This window comes from Perca fluviatilis, chromosome 2 (assembly GCF_010015445.1).
Source record: "Perca fluviatilis chromosome 2, GENO_Pfluv_1.0, whole genome shotgun sequence".
Classification (NCBI taxonomy): Eukaryota; Metazoa; Chordata; class Actinopteri; order Perciformes; family Percidae; genus Perca; species Perca fluviatilis.
Window position 1 is genome coordinate 3,771,840 of NC_053113.1, and position 21,626 is coordinate 3,793,465.

The 21,626-nt window shown below is 43.8% G+C and overlaps 1 protein-coding gene across 1 annotated transcript in view; it reads right to left on the reverse strand.

The window, feature by feature from the left end:
- Positions 1-19,843, reverse strand: part of LOC120571265 (fibroblast growth factor 12-like) — a 51,921-nt gene extending 32,078 nt beyond the window's left edge. Inside the window, exon 1 of the mRNA XM_039820140.1 lies at positions 19,491-19,843. Coding sequence (XP_039676074.1) covers positions 19,491-19,530 — 40 coding nt within the window. The 5' untranslated portion in view covers positions 19,531-19,843. The remainder of the gene's footprint in view (positions 1-19,490) is intronic.
- Between the last annotated feature and the right edge of the window lie 1,783 nt (positions 19,844-21,626).

Here is a 21,626-nt window from a genome sequence, read left to right on the forward strand (position 1 = left end):
CAGAGACACACACACACACACACACAGAAGGTAAAATACTTATTTTGGTAACAATCAAACACAAAACAGAGGAGGACACGCTGTTGGATGCTGTCCTCCTCTCCTAATCCTTCAATGCCTAACCAATCTCTCTCTCTCTCTCTCTCTCTCTCTCTCTCTCTCTCCCAGTGACCCTGTCTTTCACTGGTTGAAGCCTGAAAATATTGTGAACAAATAACTAATTCCACTGGTGGAACAGTTGATCTCTGTTTCAGACTGATACCCCCGGTTCATCCTCAACACGGGCCTTTTTCAGTCGCGGAAAATACTTTTCAATGCTCATCTGGATTGAAGCAGCAAACATTCAGCGTAAGAGTAAAACATGACATAACATTATTTATAATACATTTATTTGATTCACAGCTGCTGTCCATCTGTTCATATGTCCATATGGGAGATCTTCTAACTTCTAAAGTTGGAAATCTGGATGGAGAACTCCCTCCGTGTTTACAGCAGTAAAGTGGAGGTCGTCAAGGGATCTGTAATGATGTTCTTTCATCAGTCCAGACTCCTCTTGGGAAATAATCGGAGCTCCTGTTGTGAATAAAACATGTAACACTCTGACATCTCCAGGAAACCTCTCCAGAGACTCCATAAACGTTGGACAACAGGCAATTAGAGCGGCTGTAATGAAGTCCCAGGAAGGGAAGGGTATGAACAAGAAATATCACCAAACTCCACCAGATGTAAATAATCAGGACTTTTAGTGTGTATAGAGCCAGCATATCTCCACCAGACTCCATGTAAATAATCAGGACTTTTAGTGTGTATAGAGCCAGCATATTTCCACCAGACTCCATGTAAATAATCAGGACTTTTAGTGTGTATAGAGCCAGCATATCTCCACCAGACTCCATGTAAATAATCAGGACTTTTAGTGTGTATAGAGCCAGCATATCTCCACCAGACTCCATGTAAATAATCAGGACTTTTAGCGTGTATAGAGCCAGCATATCTCCACCAGACTCCATGTAAATAATCAGGACTTTTAGCATGTATAGAGCGCCAGCATATCTCCACCAGACTCCATGTAAATAATCAGGACTTTAGCCGTGTATAAAGCCAGCATATTTCCACCAGACTCCATGTAAATAATCAGGACTTTTAGCGTGTATAGAGCCAGCATATCTCCACCAGACTCCATGTAAATAATCAGGACTTTTAGCGTGTTTAGAGCCAGCATATCTCCACCAGACTCCATGTAAATAATCAGGACTTTTAGTGTGTATAGAGCCAGCATATCTCCACCAGACTCCATGTAAATAATCAGGACTTTTAGTGTGTATAGAGCCAGCATATCTCCACCAGACTCCATGTAAATAATCAGGACTTTTAGTGTGTTTAGAGCCAGCATATCTCCACCAGACTCCATGTAAATAATCAGGACTTTTAGCGTGTATAGAAGCGGCATATCTCCACCAGACTCCATGTAAATAATCAGGACTTTTTAGCGTGTATAGAGCCAGCATATCTCCACCAGACTCCATGTAAATAATCAGGACTTTTAGTGTGTATAGAGCCAGCATATCTCCACCAGACTCCATGTAAATAATCAGGACTTTTAGCGTGTTTAGAGCCAGCATATCTCCACCAGACTCCATGTAAATAATCAGGACTTTTAGTGTGTATAAAGCCAGCATATTTCCACCAGACTCCATGTAAATAATCAGGACTTTTAGCGTGTATAAAGCCAGCATATTTCCACCAGACTCCATGTAAATAATCAGGACTTTTAGCGTGTATAGAGATCAGAGAGGAGCAGAGTGCTTCCTGAGTCACGTTGTGCATCTGAACGAGAGCTTTAGAGGCTCTAATGCTCGTAGAGTGATGATGAATATTTCAGAGACGTGATATCAAAATCACTACCTGAGTTACTGCACAAATGGACATTGTCCATGTGTGTGTGTGTGTGTGTGCGTGTGTCTGTGTGTGTCTGTGTGTGTCTGTGTGTGTGTGTGTGTGTGTGTGTGTGTGTCTGTGCGAGTGTGTGTGTGTGTGTGTGTGTGCGAGTGTGTGTGTGTGTGTGTGTGTGTGTGTGTGTGTGTGTATGAGAGAGAACTAGAGAAAGCCAGTATTTCCCCTTTGAGACTTGTCCTTATGTAAGAAACATGCCTGAATGCTGGAGGTCTGGTTGTATTATAAAGGTTACACACTTAGCCGTTAAAAACAAGAAAGTGGCTTTTCAGAAAGGTGAGTGGCCGGTAGATTTTGGAAAAGGGGACAAGCCGCAGGCCGAGCCGGATTGCACCGTGCTCATTAGTTAGATAAAGATGTGGAAAAGAAGATACTGGGAACCAATCAACTGGCCCGTTCTGGACAGGAAGTGCACTGGTTTAATATAAAGAGGACACATGATGTAATGTTGGTCCTCTCGGCAGCCTCGTATCACTCAACACAATCGATGCTAATGGGTTAGCATGTCGCTAATGGACGCAGTGATGGGGGAGTTTTCCTTCAGTGTTGATGGGAGTGTTCCTTTAAGAGCATCGCCATGGAGACAGAGAGAGCGAGAGCTTTCAATTATTTATGAGGTTATTCTGCAAAAAGTCACACACACACAGACACGCACACACACGCACACACAGAAACACACACACACAGACACGTACACACAGAAACACACACAGACACACACACACACACACGCATACACGCGCACACACACAGAAACACACACATACAGACACGCACACACAGAAACACACACAGAAACACACACACACAGACACACACACACACACGCATACACGCGCACACACACAGAAACACACACATACAGACACGCACACATAGAGACACGCACACACACACACACACAGTGTGGAGCAGGGTGGATGTCTGAGTGCTGCAGAGCTGCAATAAAACTCCCATCAGACTCAGTGAAAGTACCTCAACAATTGTACTTAAGCACAGTACTGGAGTACATGTGAGAGAGAGAGAGAGAGAGAGAGAGAAGAGAGAGTGAGAGAGAGAGAGAGAGAGTGAGAGAGAGAGAGAGAGAGAGAGAGAGAGAGAGAGAGTGAGAGAGAGAGAGAGAGAGAGAGAGTGTGTGGGAGAGAGAGAGAGAGAGAGAGAGAGTGAGAGAGAGAGAGAGAGAGAGAGAGAGAGAGTGTGTGAGAGAGAGAGAGAGAGAGAGAGAGAGAGTGAGAGAGAGAGAGAGAGTGTGAGAGAGAGAGAGAGAGAGAGAGAGAGTGTGTGAGAGAGAGAGAGAGAGAGAGAGAGTGAGAGAGAGAGAGAGTGTGAGAGAGAGAGAGAGAGAGAGAGAGTGTGTGAGGAGAGAGAGAGAGAGAGAGAGAGAGAGAGAGAGAGAGAGAGAGAGAGAGAGAGAGACACTGCTGCCATGTGGACACAGAGACCGCCAGTCCAGAGGAAAAGACGCCAGTGAGACGTGAGGAGAAAACACAAGCCAGAGGAAACATGGCTGCAGATTGGAGGGATTTGGGACGCACCCCCCCAGTGTGTCTGTGTGTGTGTGTGCGTGAGAGTGTGTGTGTGTGTGTGTGGGTGGGTAGGTGTGTGTTAACACAGTGGTTTAATAGGGTTTGAGTAAGTTTTACATTGAAACTGCTGTAAGGAGGAATCATTTTGTGTAGCTGGAGCGTTTTAAGTGGAAACTGATAGAGAAACTGGTAAAGGGGTTGTTGTGTGTAATATCATTTGAAGAAATATTGCAGTTAGCCTATTTGAAAGGTGTGATTTGTGATTGTGATTTTTGTTATTCAATCTAACGGCTAAATATTATTTGTACATTTAAGTTATTGTTCGGTAAACGGTACCTTTTTTGTTAGATAGTTGTCTGGGGACAGTTATTCCAATACAGCACAATAGATTTGCAGGTTAAAAGTAGTATGGTGTATATGGTATATGTTGGTATGGTATATGGTATATATATAGTAGGTGGTATATGACTAATATATGACTAACGTAGGGTGGTATATGACTAATATATGACTAACGTAGGGTGGTATATGACTAATATATGACTAAAGTAGGGTGGTATATGACTAATCCAAAATAGATAAACCTTCGTGGTAGCTACTTTAAAGAAATGAACCCAAACACTTCATCATTCCAGTCTGAAGTTACGTATTGCAGCTTAGGCATTGCACCTGACCTGATATCCTAAATGGCTTTAATAGAAAAATGTACTCATCCAATGAGCGTTCACTGCAGTAGGCTGTGAGAAAGTGGACATTAGGGCTGAAACGATTCCTCGAATAACTCGAATAATTCGATTACAAAAAAATCCTCGATGCAAAATGACTTGCCTCGAAGCTTCGTTAAATCAGTGTTACCAACGTTGTATCGCTGACGGACGGTGTTTCCGCACGGAGCATTATTACTGTCGCACAGACGCGGCTCAGTCTGCTGCTGGCGACACATGTTAGAGCGTAAATAGCAAGGGGCTAAGAGAAGAGACAGGCTGGAGAAAACGACAGAAAGTGTCCAAAGTTTGGAATCAGTTCAAACTAATTAAAACTAAAACTCTGTTCAGTGTGTCTACTGCAAAATCAAACTAGCTTAGCACGATAATAGCACGACGTCTAACTTAATCATCCGTTCCACGAAGAGGACCGACTAAAGTAAATCAGAGTCGTATGGACGATGAAACTACACCAAACACAACAACTACCAAAATCAAAGACAAGAAAATACGTAGTGGTGACCACGATCTGATCTAAAGAGCCGACACGTTGACTATCCCTTCGGAAAAACAGCTGATTGTTGTGCACCACTTTCTCTCTCTCTCTCTCTCTCTCTCTCTCTCTCTCTCTCTCTCTCTCTCTCTTTCTCTCTCTCTCTCTCTCTCTCTCTCTCTCTCTCCATGAACAGCTGATCAAAGATCTAATAGCATAAGTGTAACAGAGCTGTGTGACATTATAATCAAATATATAAATGAAAATAGGTTGAGTATAACTAATATTTACATATAGGCCTACTGTATATACAGATCAGTCTCAGATTGAAACTTGTAGTTCTGAAAGTTAAGTTGCACAACTTAATGTAATGTTTGTGTATGTTTAATGTATGCTTTAGTTTGAGGTTGATATCATTTGAAAAAAAGTCTTTAAAAACAATGTAATATGGCACTTAAATGCACTTAATATGTTTAGTTTTTTGAGAGATGATATTGTAAGCAATGTAGGCCATACAAATGTTGCTTTTTCTGAAAATTTAACCAAACTATTGTTAATTATTGCTCTTCAATAAAACAAAAGTATTTCTTATCCGATTAATCAATGGAAGAATCGGTGGAATACTCGATTACTAAAATAATCGATAGCTGTAGCCCTAGTGGACATGGATCTGGTGAGCAGAAAAAGTTGTTGTTTGGCAGTACTTTCAGTCAAAAGAAGGCCGTTCAAGTCCAGCTACATGTTCAATCTGTTCAATGCTGATTGGTCTGGTGGTGGCGAGGACCCTAAACTATACACAACATGGCCGCTGTTACATCATCTGGTACGAAACATCTGAAAGAAGTTGTGCACGAAGGAGTCTCCAGACAGCAGCCAGAATGCAGCAACTTCAGGTACGGCAAAGGAAGGACGGTCCCTGTTTACTTCATTCATGTGTTGACTGGGTTCATGGACTGAGGATGGGAGGAGGAGGCAGAATCTCAACCAGTGGATTCAGGATTCAGCCGAAACCCCAAAAATCTGGATTCGGTGCATCCCTAGTTTTTATATTGCTATTTCCCGATATTTCTGACTTTCTATTTTTGTCAAATGTTGCACCGTACAGTGTCCCTGGTTTTATGTATCTTACACAGCTGTACCGGTCACGCCGCGTGATGAAATGATTGGAGACCTAGAAGATTAATTGCAGTTGTCGTCGTCAGCAGCTAGCTGCTCTCTCCCGAGAGGTCTGCTTCCATCTGCTCCCCCTTTTCTTCTTTATTTTCTGACGCACTGCTCCTTTAAGATCGGCCGTGGTGTGATCTTATGGGGGTGTGAATCAAGTTTAAATTAAAATAATAAAAGTTGAAGGATGATGGAGAGAACAGAGAGACCAGGGAGGAAAAAGCCGTAAAACAGGGAGGGACACACACACACACACACACAAACACACATACAGACACATACAGACACACACACACACACACACACACACACACACACACACACACACACACACACACAGAGAACAGACACACATACAGACACATACAGACAACACACACACACACACACACACACACACACACACACACACACACACACACACACACATACAGAGACAGACACACAGACAGACACATACAGACACACACACACACACACATAAACACACATACAGAGACAGACACACATACAGACACATACAGACACACACAGATAGAAACACACACACACACACACACACACACACACACATACAGAGACAGACACACATACAGACACAGCACACACACACACACACACACACACACACACACACACACACACATACAGAGACAGACACACATACAGACACATACAGACACACACACACACACATAAACACACATACAGAGACAGACACACATACAGACACACACACACACACACAGATAGAAACACACACACACACACAGGCCGTAAAACAGACACACACACACACACACACACACACACACACAGAGACACACACACAAGGCCGTAAAACAGGGAGACAGACACACACACACACACGCACACACTGACACTGTGCTGAGCTCAGCGTTTGGTGCTGTTTACGGTGGTCTCCCCCAGCAGAGGACAGCTGTCTCAGCCTCAGCAGCAAAGTGGCTTACAGCAGTCAGCCAATCAGTGAGCTCTGGGAGAACCAGTCTCTGAGAGGCAGCTCTCTCTCACAGCAGCACAACAGGGAGGTAGAGAGTTAGAGAGGTAGGCCGGTTACACTCTGCCGGCGTGGCGTGAGCGTGGCGTTTCTGTTTTCTGTTGCGTGGCGGCTGCGTGGATTTTTCTACGTCTTTACACACCAGAAACGTGTCTGACTGCTGCTGCTGCTGCTGCTGCTGCTAGCCTCGTCTGGACACATGGATGTTTCCCATTGATAAAATGAAATACCACCTTAAACATAAACATATTCTGATCTGATTACAGCAGAGACAACGTCGGCAGTATTGGCGGCAAAATAAGCTTCCGAATATTTCCTTCTGTATTAACAGGTGCAATATGAGAAAATCTTTTTTTTTTTTATTACATTCATATATCTGCATTCATATCAAAACCTCGAGGCTTTCAAACATCAACATGTCATTTATTAATATGTAGTAGTGTCTAAATGACATATAAACATCTTTTCATATTCTATTTTACCTGGAAACGCTTCCAACACGCTCGCGTCTCGCGTGAAAAATAGGCGTCGGTCCTATTTCTAGCGCGCACGCGTCTCACGCAGGCAGCGTGTAAGCTCTAACCTGGGAGCTGAAATATAAAGGGGACGCAACGCGGCTGAGACGCTCGCGCGACGCTTCCAGTGTGTACACCTCAGACGGTGGAGCATCTGCCCCCCGTAAGAAAACACCACAAACAATCATACATCACTTCACTGTGATGCATCCTTTACAGCCAGACTAGTCTCATGCACTATCATAGGTCGATATATCGCCCAGCCTGGACAGAAGTACATGTGTCTCTGTGTGTGTGTGTGTGTGTGTGTGTGTGTGTGTGTGTGTGTGTGTGTGTGTGTGTGTGTGTGTGTGTGTGTGTGTGTGTGTGTGTGTGTGTGTGTTGTGTCTGTTGTGTGTGTGTCTGTGTGTGTGTGTCTGTTGTGTGTGAGTGTGTGTGGAGTGTGTGTGTGTGTGTGTCCACAGAAGTACATGTGTCTGTGTGTGTGTGTGTGTGTATATGTGTGTGTGTGTGTCTGTGTCTTGTGTGTGTGTGTGTGTGTGTGTGTGTTTGTGTGTGTGTCTGTGTCTTTGTTGTGTGTGTGTGTGTGTGTGTGTGTGTGTGTCTGTATGTGTGTGAGTGTGTGTGTCTACAGAAGTACATGTGTCTGAGTGTGTGTGTGTGTGTGTCTGTGTGTGTGTGTGTGTGTGTGTGTGTGCCTGTATGTGTCTGTGTGTGAGTGTGTGTGAGTGTGTGTGTGTTCACAGAAGTACATGTGTCTGTGTGTGTGTGTGTGTGTGTGTGTGTGTGTGTGTGTGTGTGTGTGTGTGTGTGTGTGTGTCCACATTAGTACATATCGCTCTCTACAAAGCCACAAGACTCCTTTGACTGTTTTACCTCGCAGAACACAGGAGTTACTGCTCTACCACTGCCAAGGAATTGATTTTCTCACACACACACACACACACACACACACACACACACACACACACACACACACACACACACACACAGAGAGTCAGACAGCGTTTGGGTGTTTTCTCAGTTGATCAGCGGAAAAACAAATGGAAATCAACGTGAAATACACACCTCCTCTGGGACACTTTGTGTGTGTGTGTGTGTGTGTGTGTGGTCTCAGGTTTCTGGTCACAACACAGTCCTGGACCGAGTGGATCTGATCCAGAATCAATACAACAAGCTGATCCGTCCGTAAACAAACCAAACGTCTCTGAAGCCGCTCAAGTCGTGCAGCTGCCACGTTGACAACAACCTCTGAGAAAGTAACGGGGCAGCAAATAACCGTTATTTATTTTCACTGTAGATTAATGTGTGGATTACTTTCTGGATGAATGGATGAGTTGTTTCCTGTCCCAGAGGAGAGAAGAAACTAGAAAATATTCACATTTAACGAGCCGACATCACACAAGTTTACCTGTTTTTACATTAAAAAATGACTCAAAATAGTCTGAGATTAATTTATTAGTTGATAACTAATAAATGAATCGTTACAGCTTGGGCTGTAAACTGCAAACCACAAACTATGTCAACAGTTAGTCTACACACACAGCTCAGCTACAACTGAGGCCCGTTCCAGAAAGCAGGTTTAGTGAAAACCCTGAGTTGGTTAACCCTGAGATGAGGGTTTTCAATTCCAGAAAGAGAGGTAACTTCACCACAGAGGCAGTTACTATGGAAACTGAGCCTGTGAACCTAACCTGGTCGGGAGCAGGTTTTCTTCAAGAAACCTCGAGTTTCTCTCAGTCTCCTCCCTCTCATTTCCTCATTCATTCAGTCTGTATCAGGCGCATTTTAATGCAGTTTATCTGCATGAATAAAAAAAAACTTATTGGTTTATGTTAGGCAGTCTATAAAATGTTTTTTTTTTCTCAAACATGTCACGTCCTTTTGTCGACGTATTAATTCAGAGTTTACGTCGGGAGATGATATTGAGTCCCGACTAGATGTATTTTCATTTCCACATAACCGATTTGAGAGGTATTTTTTATCACAGTCCATTAGATATGTAGATACCTTATCCTTCCACTAGTTCAACATCGTGGACAGGCTTTAACATCCCAGCAGATTCTTTGTGTTGCATTACGTTTTTTGCAAACGGCAGTTTTCTTTATAACAGCAACGGATCATACTGTAATAGTAAAGCCACTGTATGTAGAGCCGTCAGAAAAGTGTGATCGCTCTGAAACGTTTTTTAAACATGTTCCCTGGACAAAAACCAGTAGAGCCATTAAAAAGAAATAAATGATTATACATTATAGTTCTGTTAATGATCATGGTTCTGCAGCCTCAGAATGGGAAAGTATAGTTTACTTTTTCGCCCGCAGGATTGCACCTGAATAAAATTATAGGTGTAGCCTACAATTCCAGTTTTCACCAGTAGCCTAATATTATTAGTTAACTGTGATATTAAATTAATACACTGTTAATGCGTACGCATTGACTCCAGCAGCAATTTTCTCCCACACCAATTCTCTCTCTTTTGCAGCAGCAGCCGCTGTCTTGCTTTTTTTAACGAAATGCATGTTCAAACTTGCTGTTTGTGCGCATGAGTATTTCCACCGACCCGTTTGTTTGTGGTTGTTGCCATGGTGAATCGTAGAATCATGGCTCCATTCATACTGCCTTATGTGCACGCGCATAACCCTGAGTGAACATACTCAAATCAGCTGTTCTGGAACCGAAAACTCAGAGTTTCCCATCTCAGGATAAATCAACTCAGAGTTCAGGGTTAGACTCAGAGTTTGTTAAACCTCCTTCCTGGAACGGACCTCTGAACTTTACATCACATATGCAGCTAAAAACACAGAAAATAAACAGAGCAGAGAAAATGCAAAGCTTTGTGTGTGTGTGTGTGTGTGTGTGTGTGTGTGTGTCTGTGTGTGTGTGCGTGTGTGTCTGTCTGTGTGTGTGTGTGTGTCTGTGTGTGTGTGTGTGTGTATGTGTGTGTGTGCGTTTGTCTTTGTGTGTGTGTGTGTATGTGTCTGTGTGCGTGGTGTGTGTGTCTGTGCGTTTGTCTTTGTGTGTGTGTGTGTGTGTGTGTTTGTGCCTTTGTCTTTGTGTGTGTGTGTGTCTGTCTGTGTCTGTGTGTGTGTGTGTCTGTCTGTCTCTGTGTGTGTGTGTGTGTGTGTCTCTCTGTGTCTGTCTGTCTGTCTGTCTGTCTGTCTGTCTGTGTGTGTGTGTGTGTGTGTGTGTGTGTGTGTAGAGGAAGTAAAGCTTAGTTTACAAAATAAGACGGTCGTGCTACTATCTGTCCCAGTCATCCAAAGATGATCGACATTTACTGCCATAAAAACACACGAACAACTCTGAAGAACATGTAACCAAAACAGGAAGTATAACCAAAGATGATACGTGCACCAGCCAAAATAAAAGTCTCTGCTTAACCCACATAAGATGTAACAGAGATGTTCAGCTCAGCTCAGCTGCACAAAGCTAACCCGCCGTAGCTCTACGTTCACAGTGAAGAAAGTAAATACTGTGAATGTTGAACTCTTCCTTTAATTACATCACAGCTCGGCTGACTCAGCAGTTTCCTATCCGCTCCCTTTCTCTGGGGCTGACAGGAAGCTCCAGAAATATCTAAAAGTCCGATCTGCTGGTTATTTACAGACACGCTGAGTCACTTCAAGTGTGCATCTCTCCGGGAATCTGACATCAGCAGACGAAGTGAAACCAACATCCGAGACAAACATGAAAGACTGAAACTGAGAGACTGAGAGTCTGGAGGTTTGAGATGCTGAATAAAAAGGTGTAACACATCTGTAATCTTTCCTCCAATCACAGCGCAGCTACGTCAGTAAGCGGCTTGGAGACAGCTCAGTACCCAAGGCCCAAAAAGGGCCGGTGACGCTGATGTACCGATAGTAGCCTAGCATGCTATTGCCTAGTATCTGCAAGAGGTCTTGTCAAGTCACAAGAACAATGTTTTGGGATTTAAAAGTGTTATTTCTCAATAGGGGGTAACAAAATATATGAGATAAAATGCCAAACATATCAGATATGTACAGAAACACGATGTCCTGAAGCGTTTCCACCATCTCGAATGATTTTCTTTGACTCGAGCGACCAACGTGCATACAGTACGTCACGCTGCCATCGTCCCGACTGGCTGTCGCTTTGTCGCATCGCTCGGCATTTGCATAAAATAGACGTCTTGTCTATTTTAGCCCTCGCCAAGCTCGTGGCAGCGGCGAGCTCGTCGCTTGTCGCTGGAGTTTAGATTCTCTGCCAGACCCACGCTAGTTATAACGGCCCAACGTATTAAAACGTGGTCTGGTTTAAATCGGGCTCGGGCTCATAATTCCAGTTAATGAGTCGGGCCGGGCTCGGACACAACGGCCCTGTCCCATTTCTCCCCTGTTAAAACTTCCACTTGGTTTTGAGTGCCCTCGACAGTAAAGTCCCCTCAATGAGGGAAGTGGGGGGTGAAGATCTTTCCCTATGAGATGGGACACCACCAGCATAGCGAACGTGCTCTCTCACGTACGTCACGTGCAGCGTCAACGTGTCTACCGGTAGTAGCACACTACTATTCTCATTCAGGAAAATGGCGGTTCCAGCGCCAGCGGTTGCGTTGCCGGTTGTGTGGGCTGTGTTGGTTTATCTACGTCTGATGAATCCACAGAGAACAGATGTAGGAAACACAAGACGCATTCGCTGTCTTCTTTGCCTTGTGGACTTGTTTCCGGTAGAGAACAAGACAGATTTTTGAATGGTCAATACGATCTGATGAGTGTGTTTACATGCACATAACTATCCCACTTATGATCAGGATATAAGTATCCATAATAATATGCTAGTTGGAGTACTCCAGGATAGCCTACTGTTGCATGCATAATCCGGTTTGTAACAGACCATCTTGGTTGAAAAATTTGGCCGGCTCACTGAGTTCGCAAGGTATCATGGGTAATTTCATCTACCACTTCATTTTAAGCCTGCATCGGACCTCACTGTGTTTCGAGGGTTGATGATTTTATGGGGAAAATAGCACTCCCCCTTGCTCCCTAAAGTATTGGGACACCCTACCCCTACACGAGAACACGCAAAAACTCCTAGCTCAGCAACTGTAACTAAGGAGAAGGACCCCCGTCAAACATTGCGATTTCAGCAAGATCGTGAAACGATGCGCCTATGGTACAAACGTACCCCAAACAACCTCAACGTTGTCCTTTTTGAACACTGATTAAACGAGAACTCCGGGCAATTTTTCGTTAATCTTGACCGCTATATGTATAGGAGTACTGTCGATAGCAAAAAAGACGAGCCGAATCGGTGCTAGCAACACGGAGCTGCTAAAGCTAAGCTCCCACTCAGCTAAAAGGGCAGTTTTGGGGGCATAAGATAAAGAGTGCCTTTGTGCCTCTTAACAGACACAAAATGCAATTAAAATGTGCAACATGAACAGGGCCCTTACATGACAACAAGATGCGTTTAGCAACTTAGCCATTGTTTAAATTCACCTATACCTCTTAGCTGCTAGCTGCCGTCTGGGATGAGTGAGGTGTGTTCAGCCAGGCTCGGTAATAATCATCGCAGCAGTTCCATGTGTATTTGTAGCATATATATATATATATATATATATATATATATATATATATATATATATATATATATATATATATATATATATATATATATCCATTTTGTGTGAATATGAGTCTCTGCAGTGGCGAATTGTGTAGTAGCTTCCTTAGCCAGGCTAGCAGCCCCGTCCGGGGCATCCTTCTACTTCCTCCCTTGCCTGCCGCTGCCGACAACAATCCACAGGCGGCCGCTGGTCTGGTGGATGTCCTCCAGAGGACAGTTCATGCTTTTCGCGGCGAAATTTTGAAGTTTATTCCCTCCTCAAAAATAGGTATTTGAGCACTGTAGTGGTTATGATCATTGTAACTACATGGAAACGGGCCAAATGATGCCTGTTTCCCGTACAGTAACAGCGCCACTGAAGGCTAGCTCTAGCTCCATAGTTACTCCAAGCTTCTTCCCTTGTGAACACCTCCGCTCTTCACTTTTCACACATTAAGCTCCGATCTGCACACTGCTGTTTACCTTTTCCTGCTACAACTGAATTCCCACGGGACTTAAGCGCAAGACTACAGCCTTCTGCAACGCTAGTTACTCTACAAGAAACAAGCATCACTTGGTCCGCCATGGCTATGTGTCTGGTTCTCAATTGTTTGACGGGCGTAGTAACAATAACTAGGGGGCGTGGCTTTTGCAAACGATCAATTAGAGGGGCCTTCAACCACCGCCGATCTTGCATCACTTGCGTCACAACTGCAAACTTATTTGCATCATGGGAATTGACCAGCCAATGAGCCACGCTAGCTTCATTTTTTCACGTTGTTATTTCGTTCTTGAGTCAGTTTGACAGTATAACCTTCAAATGCATAATGCAACCCCTTCTGTCTGCTTCTTTCTCAAAATAGCTTTTTCGTTTTTTCCAAAAATTAGACAATATTTATCCAGGGGAGTACAGTGAGACAGTAGTTTTTAATTTTTAAAATGACTTAGGTAGCAGAGGGCCCCGTGATGTAGCTCCTCCCCTGGGCCACTCCCATTGAAAATGAATGGCAGCCTGTCTTTTGTAGCTAATGTGACTGTAGGGTGAGTGGGGTATTCATACTTTGTCAGGTCTGTCCACAAGACGACAAGCAAAACAACTTTTAAAATGCTGGTTTTCTGAATGGAGTTCAGGGCTATGATGGATGCCGCCCTACTACAGTGGTATGAACCCAAAATAAACTGACTGTGTGATTTCATTGCAATAAACAGACACAAAGAAAGCCAAAATAACGGCATCATGATATGTGAACACACCATGACAGTTCTGCTCTAACTGCGACTGAGCTACAGCAGAGAACTGCAGTTCCCAGAATGCATCAGACACATCCAAACACACATAAATATAAACACACTTTTCATCATCGCAGCTGTCGGCCTGCCCTCCTGTCTCACCCCTGGACCTTATATCTGTCTTCCAGCTCTCCCGTTTGTCTTCACGTCACATTTATCAAACCTTTCTGTCTGTCTCTCGACCTTCATTTGAACCTGTCTGCCATCACATCTGTCTCTACCATCCAGTCTGTACACACTGTCCTGCCTGTCTCTCTGCTATCCCGTGTGTCTTCAGACTATCCTGTCTGTCTGTCTGTCTACAGATTGTCCTGTCTGTCTCTCTGCTATCCCGTCTGTCTACAGACTGCCCTGTCTGTCTCTCTGCTATCCCGTCTGTCTTCAGACTGTCCTGTCTGTCTCTCTGCTATCCCATCTGTCTACAGACTGTCCTGTCTGTCTCTCTGCCATCCCGTCTGTCTTCAGACTGTCCTGCCTGTCTCTCTGCCGTCCAGTCTGTCTTCAGACTGTCCTGTCTGTCTCTCTGCCATCCAGTCTGTCTTCAGACTGTCCTGCCTGTCTCTCTGCTATCCCCTCTGTCTTCAGACTATCCTGTCCGTCTACAGACTGCCCTGTCTGTCTCTCTGCTATCCCATCTGTCTTCAGACTCTCCTGTCTGTCTCTCTGCCATCCCTTCTGTCTTCAGACTCTCCTGTCTGTCTCTCTGCCATCCAGTCTGTCTTCAGACTGTCCTGCCTGTCTCTCTGCTATCCCCTCTGTCTTCAGACTGTCCTGTCTGTCTACAGACTGTCCTGTCTGTCTCTCTGCTATCCCATCTGTCTTCAGACTGTCCTGTCTGTCTCTCTGCCATCCCGTCTGTCTTCAGACTGTCCTGTCTGTCTCTCTGCTATCCCCTCTGTCTTCAGACTGTCCTGTCTGTCTCTCTGCTATCCCTCCGTCTTCAGACTGTCCTGTCTGTCTCCAGACTGTCCTGTCTGTCTCTCTGTCATCCAGTCTGTCTTCAGACTAAGTGACTGATGGGAACAACAATCTTTGACATTGGTCCAGTATTAAGTGAGATCGCTGCAGTTAATCGGACAATTGTCCAGCTTGTATTTACCTTCACAAAGTGCTCGTTTTGCCGCTGACAGACACAGATTATTATTCTAAGTCTCCGACAACATTATGGAAAGGATTTCTAAGGAGGTCGACCTTTGTGTTAAGGAGTGAGATCCTTTTTGTAAACATAAAAACATCCGCAAAATTGCATTCGCTGAACCCACCAGACTCCATGTAAATAATCAGTGATTTAAGCACCGTAAAACACACTTCATTTAAAGTCAACAGACACAAAATATAACTATGAAAAGCAGTCTTTAATTGTTTTTCCACTTTTACAACCATCACAACTCTAGTTTAGGTTGAAATAAACACATAGTTTACTGATTTACATGTAAAAATATGTTGGCTCTACACACGCTAAAAGTCCTGATTATTTACATGGAGTCTGGTGGGTTTAGAGCTAGAGACCTCAGAGCTGTTTCTGGTTAAACAGAAAGGTCTTAAACAGGTTTTTAAAGGTCTATCTCTATAATTTCAAGGACTGCTGTTCCCATCAGTCACTTACACACAAAAACATGAGAAAATAGGGTCCAGGTTGCCCTTTAACTCTTCTGCAACAACCTGTCTCTCCCTCAGCCTCTCCTGTCTGTCTGTGTCTCTAGTCTACCTGCTAGGGATCGACCGATAGGGATTTTTTAGAACCGATGCCGATACAGATGTTTTTCCCATCAGCCTTAGCCGATGACCGATACGCAGTACTGGAGAGAGCGTGGGTGCTTGGGTGCAGCCGGGCCCAGGGCCCCATGCCAACTAGGGGCCCCTCAAATGCCGCCGATGTTGCGTCACTTGACAAGAACGGGGCCCAAAGTGACACATTGCAGATTATTAGCTGAAAGAAGCTAATTACTGCATATGAGCTCACGTTGTGATAATCCAGCTCTTCTTATCAAACATATAATAGTGCCACAGTGTTTCCCACACATAGACTATTGTGTGGCGGTCCGCCTCACTAGCCGCCGCACATTGCGTTTCGTTATTATTATTATTATTTTTTAAACGCTATTTAAAATACGTTCTTCTGCATTTCCTTTCCCTGCTCTCCTTCGTCTCTGTCACTTGTGTCTCGCTGACTCTCACACACACACACACACACACACACACACACACACACACACACACACACACACACACACACAAACACACACACACACACCTCCTCCCACTGTGTTTTTTAAGCCCCCAACACCACCTTCCAGGCACCGCGGCAATGGTTATTTTTAAGGTCACGGTGAGGGTTAGTGCCTGTAAGGCGACGTTGGGGGCTTAAAACACCATCGATCCCACTGTGCACTCAGCGTCTGTCTCCATCAAGGAGAGAAGACGGCTGGCGAAGTTCACAAGTTCACTAAAGGTTGGTATGTATCTCGTGAACACCTTTACACAAGTTATAAAAATATTTTAGATTCTGAATAAAATGTCGTCAGTGTGTTAACGCTGGAGTCCCGACCTGACTCTTAGCAAACAAGCGATTGCGCCCGCTTTAGAAAGTCGTAACTTTGCGGTAAAAGGCATTTGGGTTGTCGAGGTCAAAACACTATATGTAGCTGCTGGGAATCAAATAAACGTATTATAATAATATTGTGTCATTATTTAACTCTTACACTGAATGTTTGCTGCTTCAATCCAGATGAGTAGCCTAACCTACTGAAAAGTATTTTCCGCGACTGAAAAAGGCCCGTGTTGAGGATGAACCGGAGGTATCAGTCTGAAACAGAGCTCAACTGTCCCACCAGTGGAATTAGTTATGTTATTAATTTGTTTTACAGTATTTTCAGGCTTCAACCAGTGAAAGACAGGGGAGAGAAATAGATAGATTGGTTAGGCATTTAAGTAGGAGATGAAGACAGCATCCAACTGCGTGCGTGTGTCTCTCTCTCTCTCTCAGCCCCCCCCCCCATCCCCAGTGACACGGGGCGACACCCACCCATCCGCCACAAGTTGCTTCCTAATCTGGGAAACACTGTGCCATGTCAATTACCTAGTGTGGCACTGATTGAGCTCACTTGGCCTGTTCAGCACCATCGCTGTCCATCAGCTGTCGCTGTCCGTGGTGCTGAAACATTGTTACTTAACTCTTTATGTTTTATTTGACTTATAGGCTTACTTGGCTTGGTTTTAATTTTAAAATGACTTGGTAGCATGATGAAGCTCCGCCCCCACTGTACTGAGGATCTAGCTCCGCCCCTGCCGATACGGGCTGCCGATTTTCTTGAGCCGATATTTGGAGCCGATACTGCTTTCGCTCCCTCAATTTACATCATAAAAATGTAAACCCTGCCACACTGGATCTGTTTTTCGGGAATCTGCTCTGCCATTTCTTTAAGAATAATAAACAAAAACACAGATCAGTGTCTCTTCTGCAATCGTCTTACATTCATATATCACCCAAATTATGTGTGTATGGTGCATCATATGGACGGGTGCAGCGTCTCCAACAACACAGAGCTGCCGGTCTGTAAATAATGCCGGGAAAAAACTATCGGCGTACGCAGCAGCTGTAGTACCGATACGCGGCTGTAGACAGACAGGATAGCAGAGAGACAGGCAGGACATTCTGAAGACAGACTGGATGGCAGAGAGACAGACAGGGCAGTCTGAAGACAGACGGGTTAGCAGAGAGACAGGCAGGACAGTCTGAAGACAGACGGGTTAGCAGAGAGACAGGCAGGACAGTCTGAAGACAGACTGGATGGCAGAGAGACAGACAGGTCTTTCTACTCTATAGTCTACCTGCCCTCCCGTCTGTCTGTCTATAGTGTACCTGCCCTCCTGTCTTTCTCTCTACTCTCTAGTCCACCTGCCATCCTGTCTGTCTGTCTATAGTCTACCTGCCCTCCTGTCTGTCTTCTCTCCCATCTGTCCTGTTGACCATTTGGGTTGTCTCTATGATTAAAAGGCTTAAGCACCATTTTGGACACCAGCTAAGCTGAATGAATGGAACTACAAAGAGACTTTTCTGATCTCTTATGACTGTAGTTTGTCCCAAGTTTATTATCTGCTCCAGCTTTTCCAACATTCGTTTTAGACACATATGGTAATAATAATAATAATAATAATAATAATAATAACAACAACAACAACAACAATGGTCCAAAATAATAGTTTTTCTGTGAAAAACGTCACATTTTCCATATCTCATCCAAACCTACCACTGAATACACCTGAGTCTTCCACAAACCTGTCTGTCTCTCTGCACCTCATACCTGTGTCTCTTCTCTCCTGTCTGTCCCTCTGCACCTCATATCTGTCTCTCTTCTCTCCTGTCTGTCTCTAAGACCGTTTGTAACGCTCATATTTGTCCCCTGTCCTTTGTCAGTCTCACCGTCTCATTTTTGTCTAAGTCCTTGGACCATTTGTCAACTGTCCTGTCTGTCTCTCTAGTCTACCTGTCTGTCTATCTAGTCGACCTGCCCTCCTGTCTGTCTGTCTGTCTCTCTGCCTCCTGTTATCTGTCTCTCTGTCCAAGTGTCTCTCCACCCTCATATCTCACATACGTCGTCCTGTCCACCTTTTTGTCTATTTATTTACCTGTCTCCCTGCAACACCCTGTTTTAATACCTGTCTCTCTCTCTCTGTCTCCAACACCTTGTCTTTTACTTGTCTTTGTGTCTCCCTGCAACATGTCTTTTTATCAGTCTACCTGCCATCCTGTCCGTCTCTCTGCCTACTGTTATCTGTCTCTCCGTCAAAGTGTCTCTCCACCCTCATATCTCACATCCCTCCCGTCCTGTCCACATCTTTTTTTATCTATTTATTTCGTCGTATTACCCGTCTCTCTCTCTGTGTGTCTCACTGCAACACCCTGTCTTATTACCTGTCTCTCCTGTCTTTAACCCGCCTCTCTCTGTCTCTGTGTTTTGCTGCATCAGGCTTCTCTCAGCCGTTCAGTTGAAAATACAGTCACACACACTCACTGCACCCCATCCCATAATAACCACAATCACACACACGCACACACACACACGCACACACGCACGCACGCACGCGCCACACACACACACACACACACACACACACACACTGCACCCCATCCCATAATAACCACACCTAAAAGCTCCAGTGCAGCTGCTGCGTTCAGGATGATACCGCAGTACACTTCCATCATCATCCTCTCCTCTCCTGTCCGCCCTCCCTCCTCTCCATCCCTCCATCTCTCCATCTTACCTGGTGCCTTCTCTTTGCCCTCCATGATGAGGTGAGCCATTCCACTGCCTCGTCACAGATCCACGCGTCCCACTTTTCCTTCCTGAAGTCTCGAGTCAACAAGCGTCGAGAGTAGAGTGGGGTGGGGGGGTCTGCTCGCTAATCAGCCGCTGAAGGATCGATACCGGCGGGAGAGAGGAGGGAGGACAGTCCGCGGGCTTTTACTCTAAAAATCCTCCTCGCGCCGGTCTGTTTTCTTCCTTTCCCTCCTGCGGACGTTGAGTCAACGTTCTCCACGAGCCGTTGGACCTGCGCTGCTGTGCCGTGTCCGCGCGCTGCTGCTGCTGCTCGCTCTCTCTCCAGTCTGTGCTCGCGCCGTGTTGCTGCAGCTCACGTGACGTCACCGCCGGAGGAATCTTTAAGGTGGCAGTGTGAAGGTGATGGGATGGTCCGTCCCCCGCCGCAAGGCATCATGGGAAGCTACGCAGGAGGGAATTGAACCCCCGACACAGCGGTCCAAACGTCAACATCATCAATAATACATTATAAAAATACAAATAAACAACTCAAAATAATTTAAAATAGTTTATAAAATACTTACTTATTTAAATAAATTATAAATTATAATAAATTAAAATATAAAAATGATATTTATATATAATTTAAAATAATTAAACAGTAATAAAAATTAAAAAGATTAAAATAATAAGTCCAAACTTCAAAATTATTTACAATAGTTCTACCTTATAAATGTACAAATAAATCAGAATATTTAGAAATAAATTTTAATTAAAAATATATATATTTAAATAAATCAAAAATAATTAATAAATAATGTAATGAGACAAGAGAGGAATGCTGCGTTTGAGACAACCTGTACAGTAGGAATATTTAACTTCCTCAGTTACTTTTTTTTATAGTTTCTGACTTCTATTGTTTCTAATAACAATGAATTATTTGGTTAAAGGGAAGTTAATATTGGACTTCAGCTATATGAACTATTTCACAAGACTTTATCATCATTTCGGAAAACTTTTTACGTTTTTGTCACTTTTTTTCTTTTTGTTTTTTGCCAAAATGTCCCTTCTTTCCACCCTTTTTCATATATTTTTGTCTCTTTATTTAAACGTTTTTTTCAGCATTGTTGCCTCTTTATTTTATGGGGGGTTTTCAACACATTTTGTCGTTGCTTTTTTGACATTTTTACTGCTTTTTTTCTTCATTTTTGTGGCATTATTTTAACGTTTATAAAGCCATTATATAAGATCTGTAAATCAATTGGGAAAAAATTATAATTTTTTAGCTTTTTTGGACATTTGTGTCTCTATTTTCCTTCCTGTTTTGTATCTTACTGTTTTACAACTGACATATAGTTACATCGTTGTATTGGACTTTAGATTCACCATGTAGACACAGACATGACTCAGCAGAATGTTCACTGCTCTGCGTCCCCCTGGAGGATTTATTCTGCCACCTGGTGGCCGCAACCGTTAATGCATCTGTGTTTTATTAAAGGTCCCATGACATTGTGCTCTTTGGATGCTTTTATATAGACCTTAGTGGTCCCCTAATACTGTATCTGAAGTCTCTTTTATATAGACCTTAGTGGTCCCCTAATACTGTATCTGAAGTCTCTTTTATATAGACCTTAGTGGTCCCCTAATACTGTATCTGAAGTCTCTTTTATATAGACCTTAGTGGTCCCCTAATACTGTATCTGAAGTCTCTTTTATATAGACCTTAGTGGTCCCCTAATACTGTATCTGAAGTCTCTTTTATATAGACCTTAGTGGTCCCCTAATACTGTATCTGAAGCAGGGTTCGAAATGAGGGGGGTCTGGGGGGGTCCCGGACCCCCCATAAGTCATTAGGGACCCCCTATAAGAATTTATTTTTAGATTTTGGGGGGTCCCCGACAAATTTTTTAACATTAAAAATGATTGTGAAAATTATAGGTCTTTAGTGACGTTTTATATTTATAACAATAATTAATTTACTTCCTAGCGCGATTGGGCAGCAATCAGGGCAGCTAATAGCATCACAGATTGTTGTTGTGGTCCTCCGGCGCATACAGTACAGGCTTGGCGCTTAGACACGTATGTTATTGTTGAACGCGGCAAAAACGAAGCCTCACAAAGAGTGAAATCCCTAATGAAA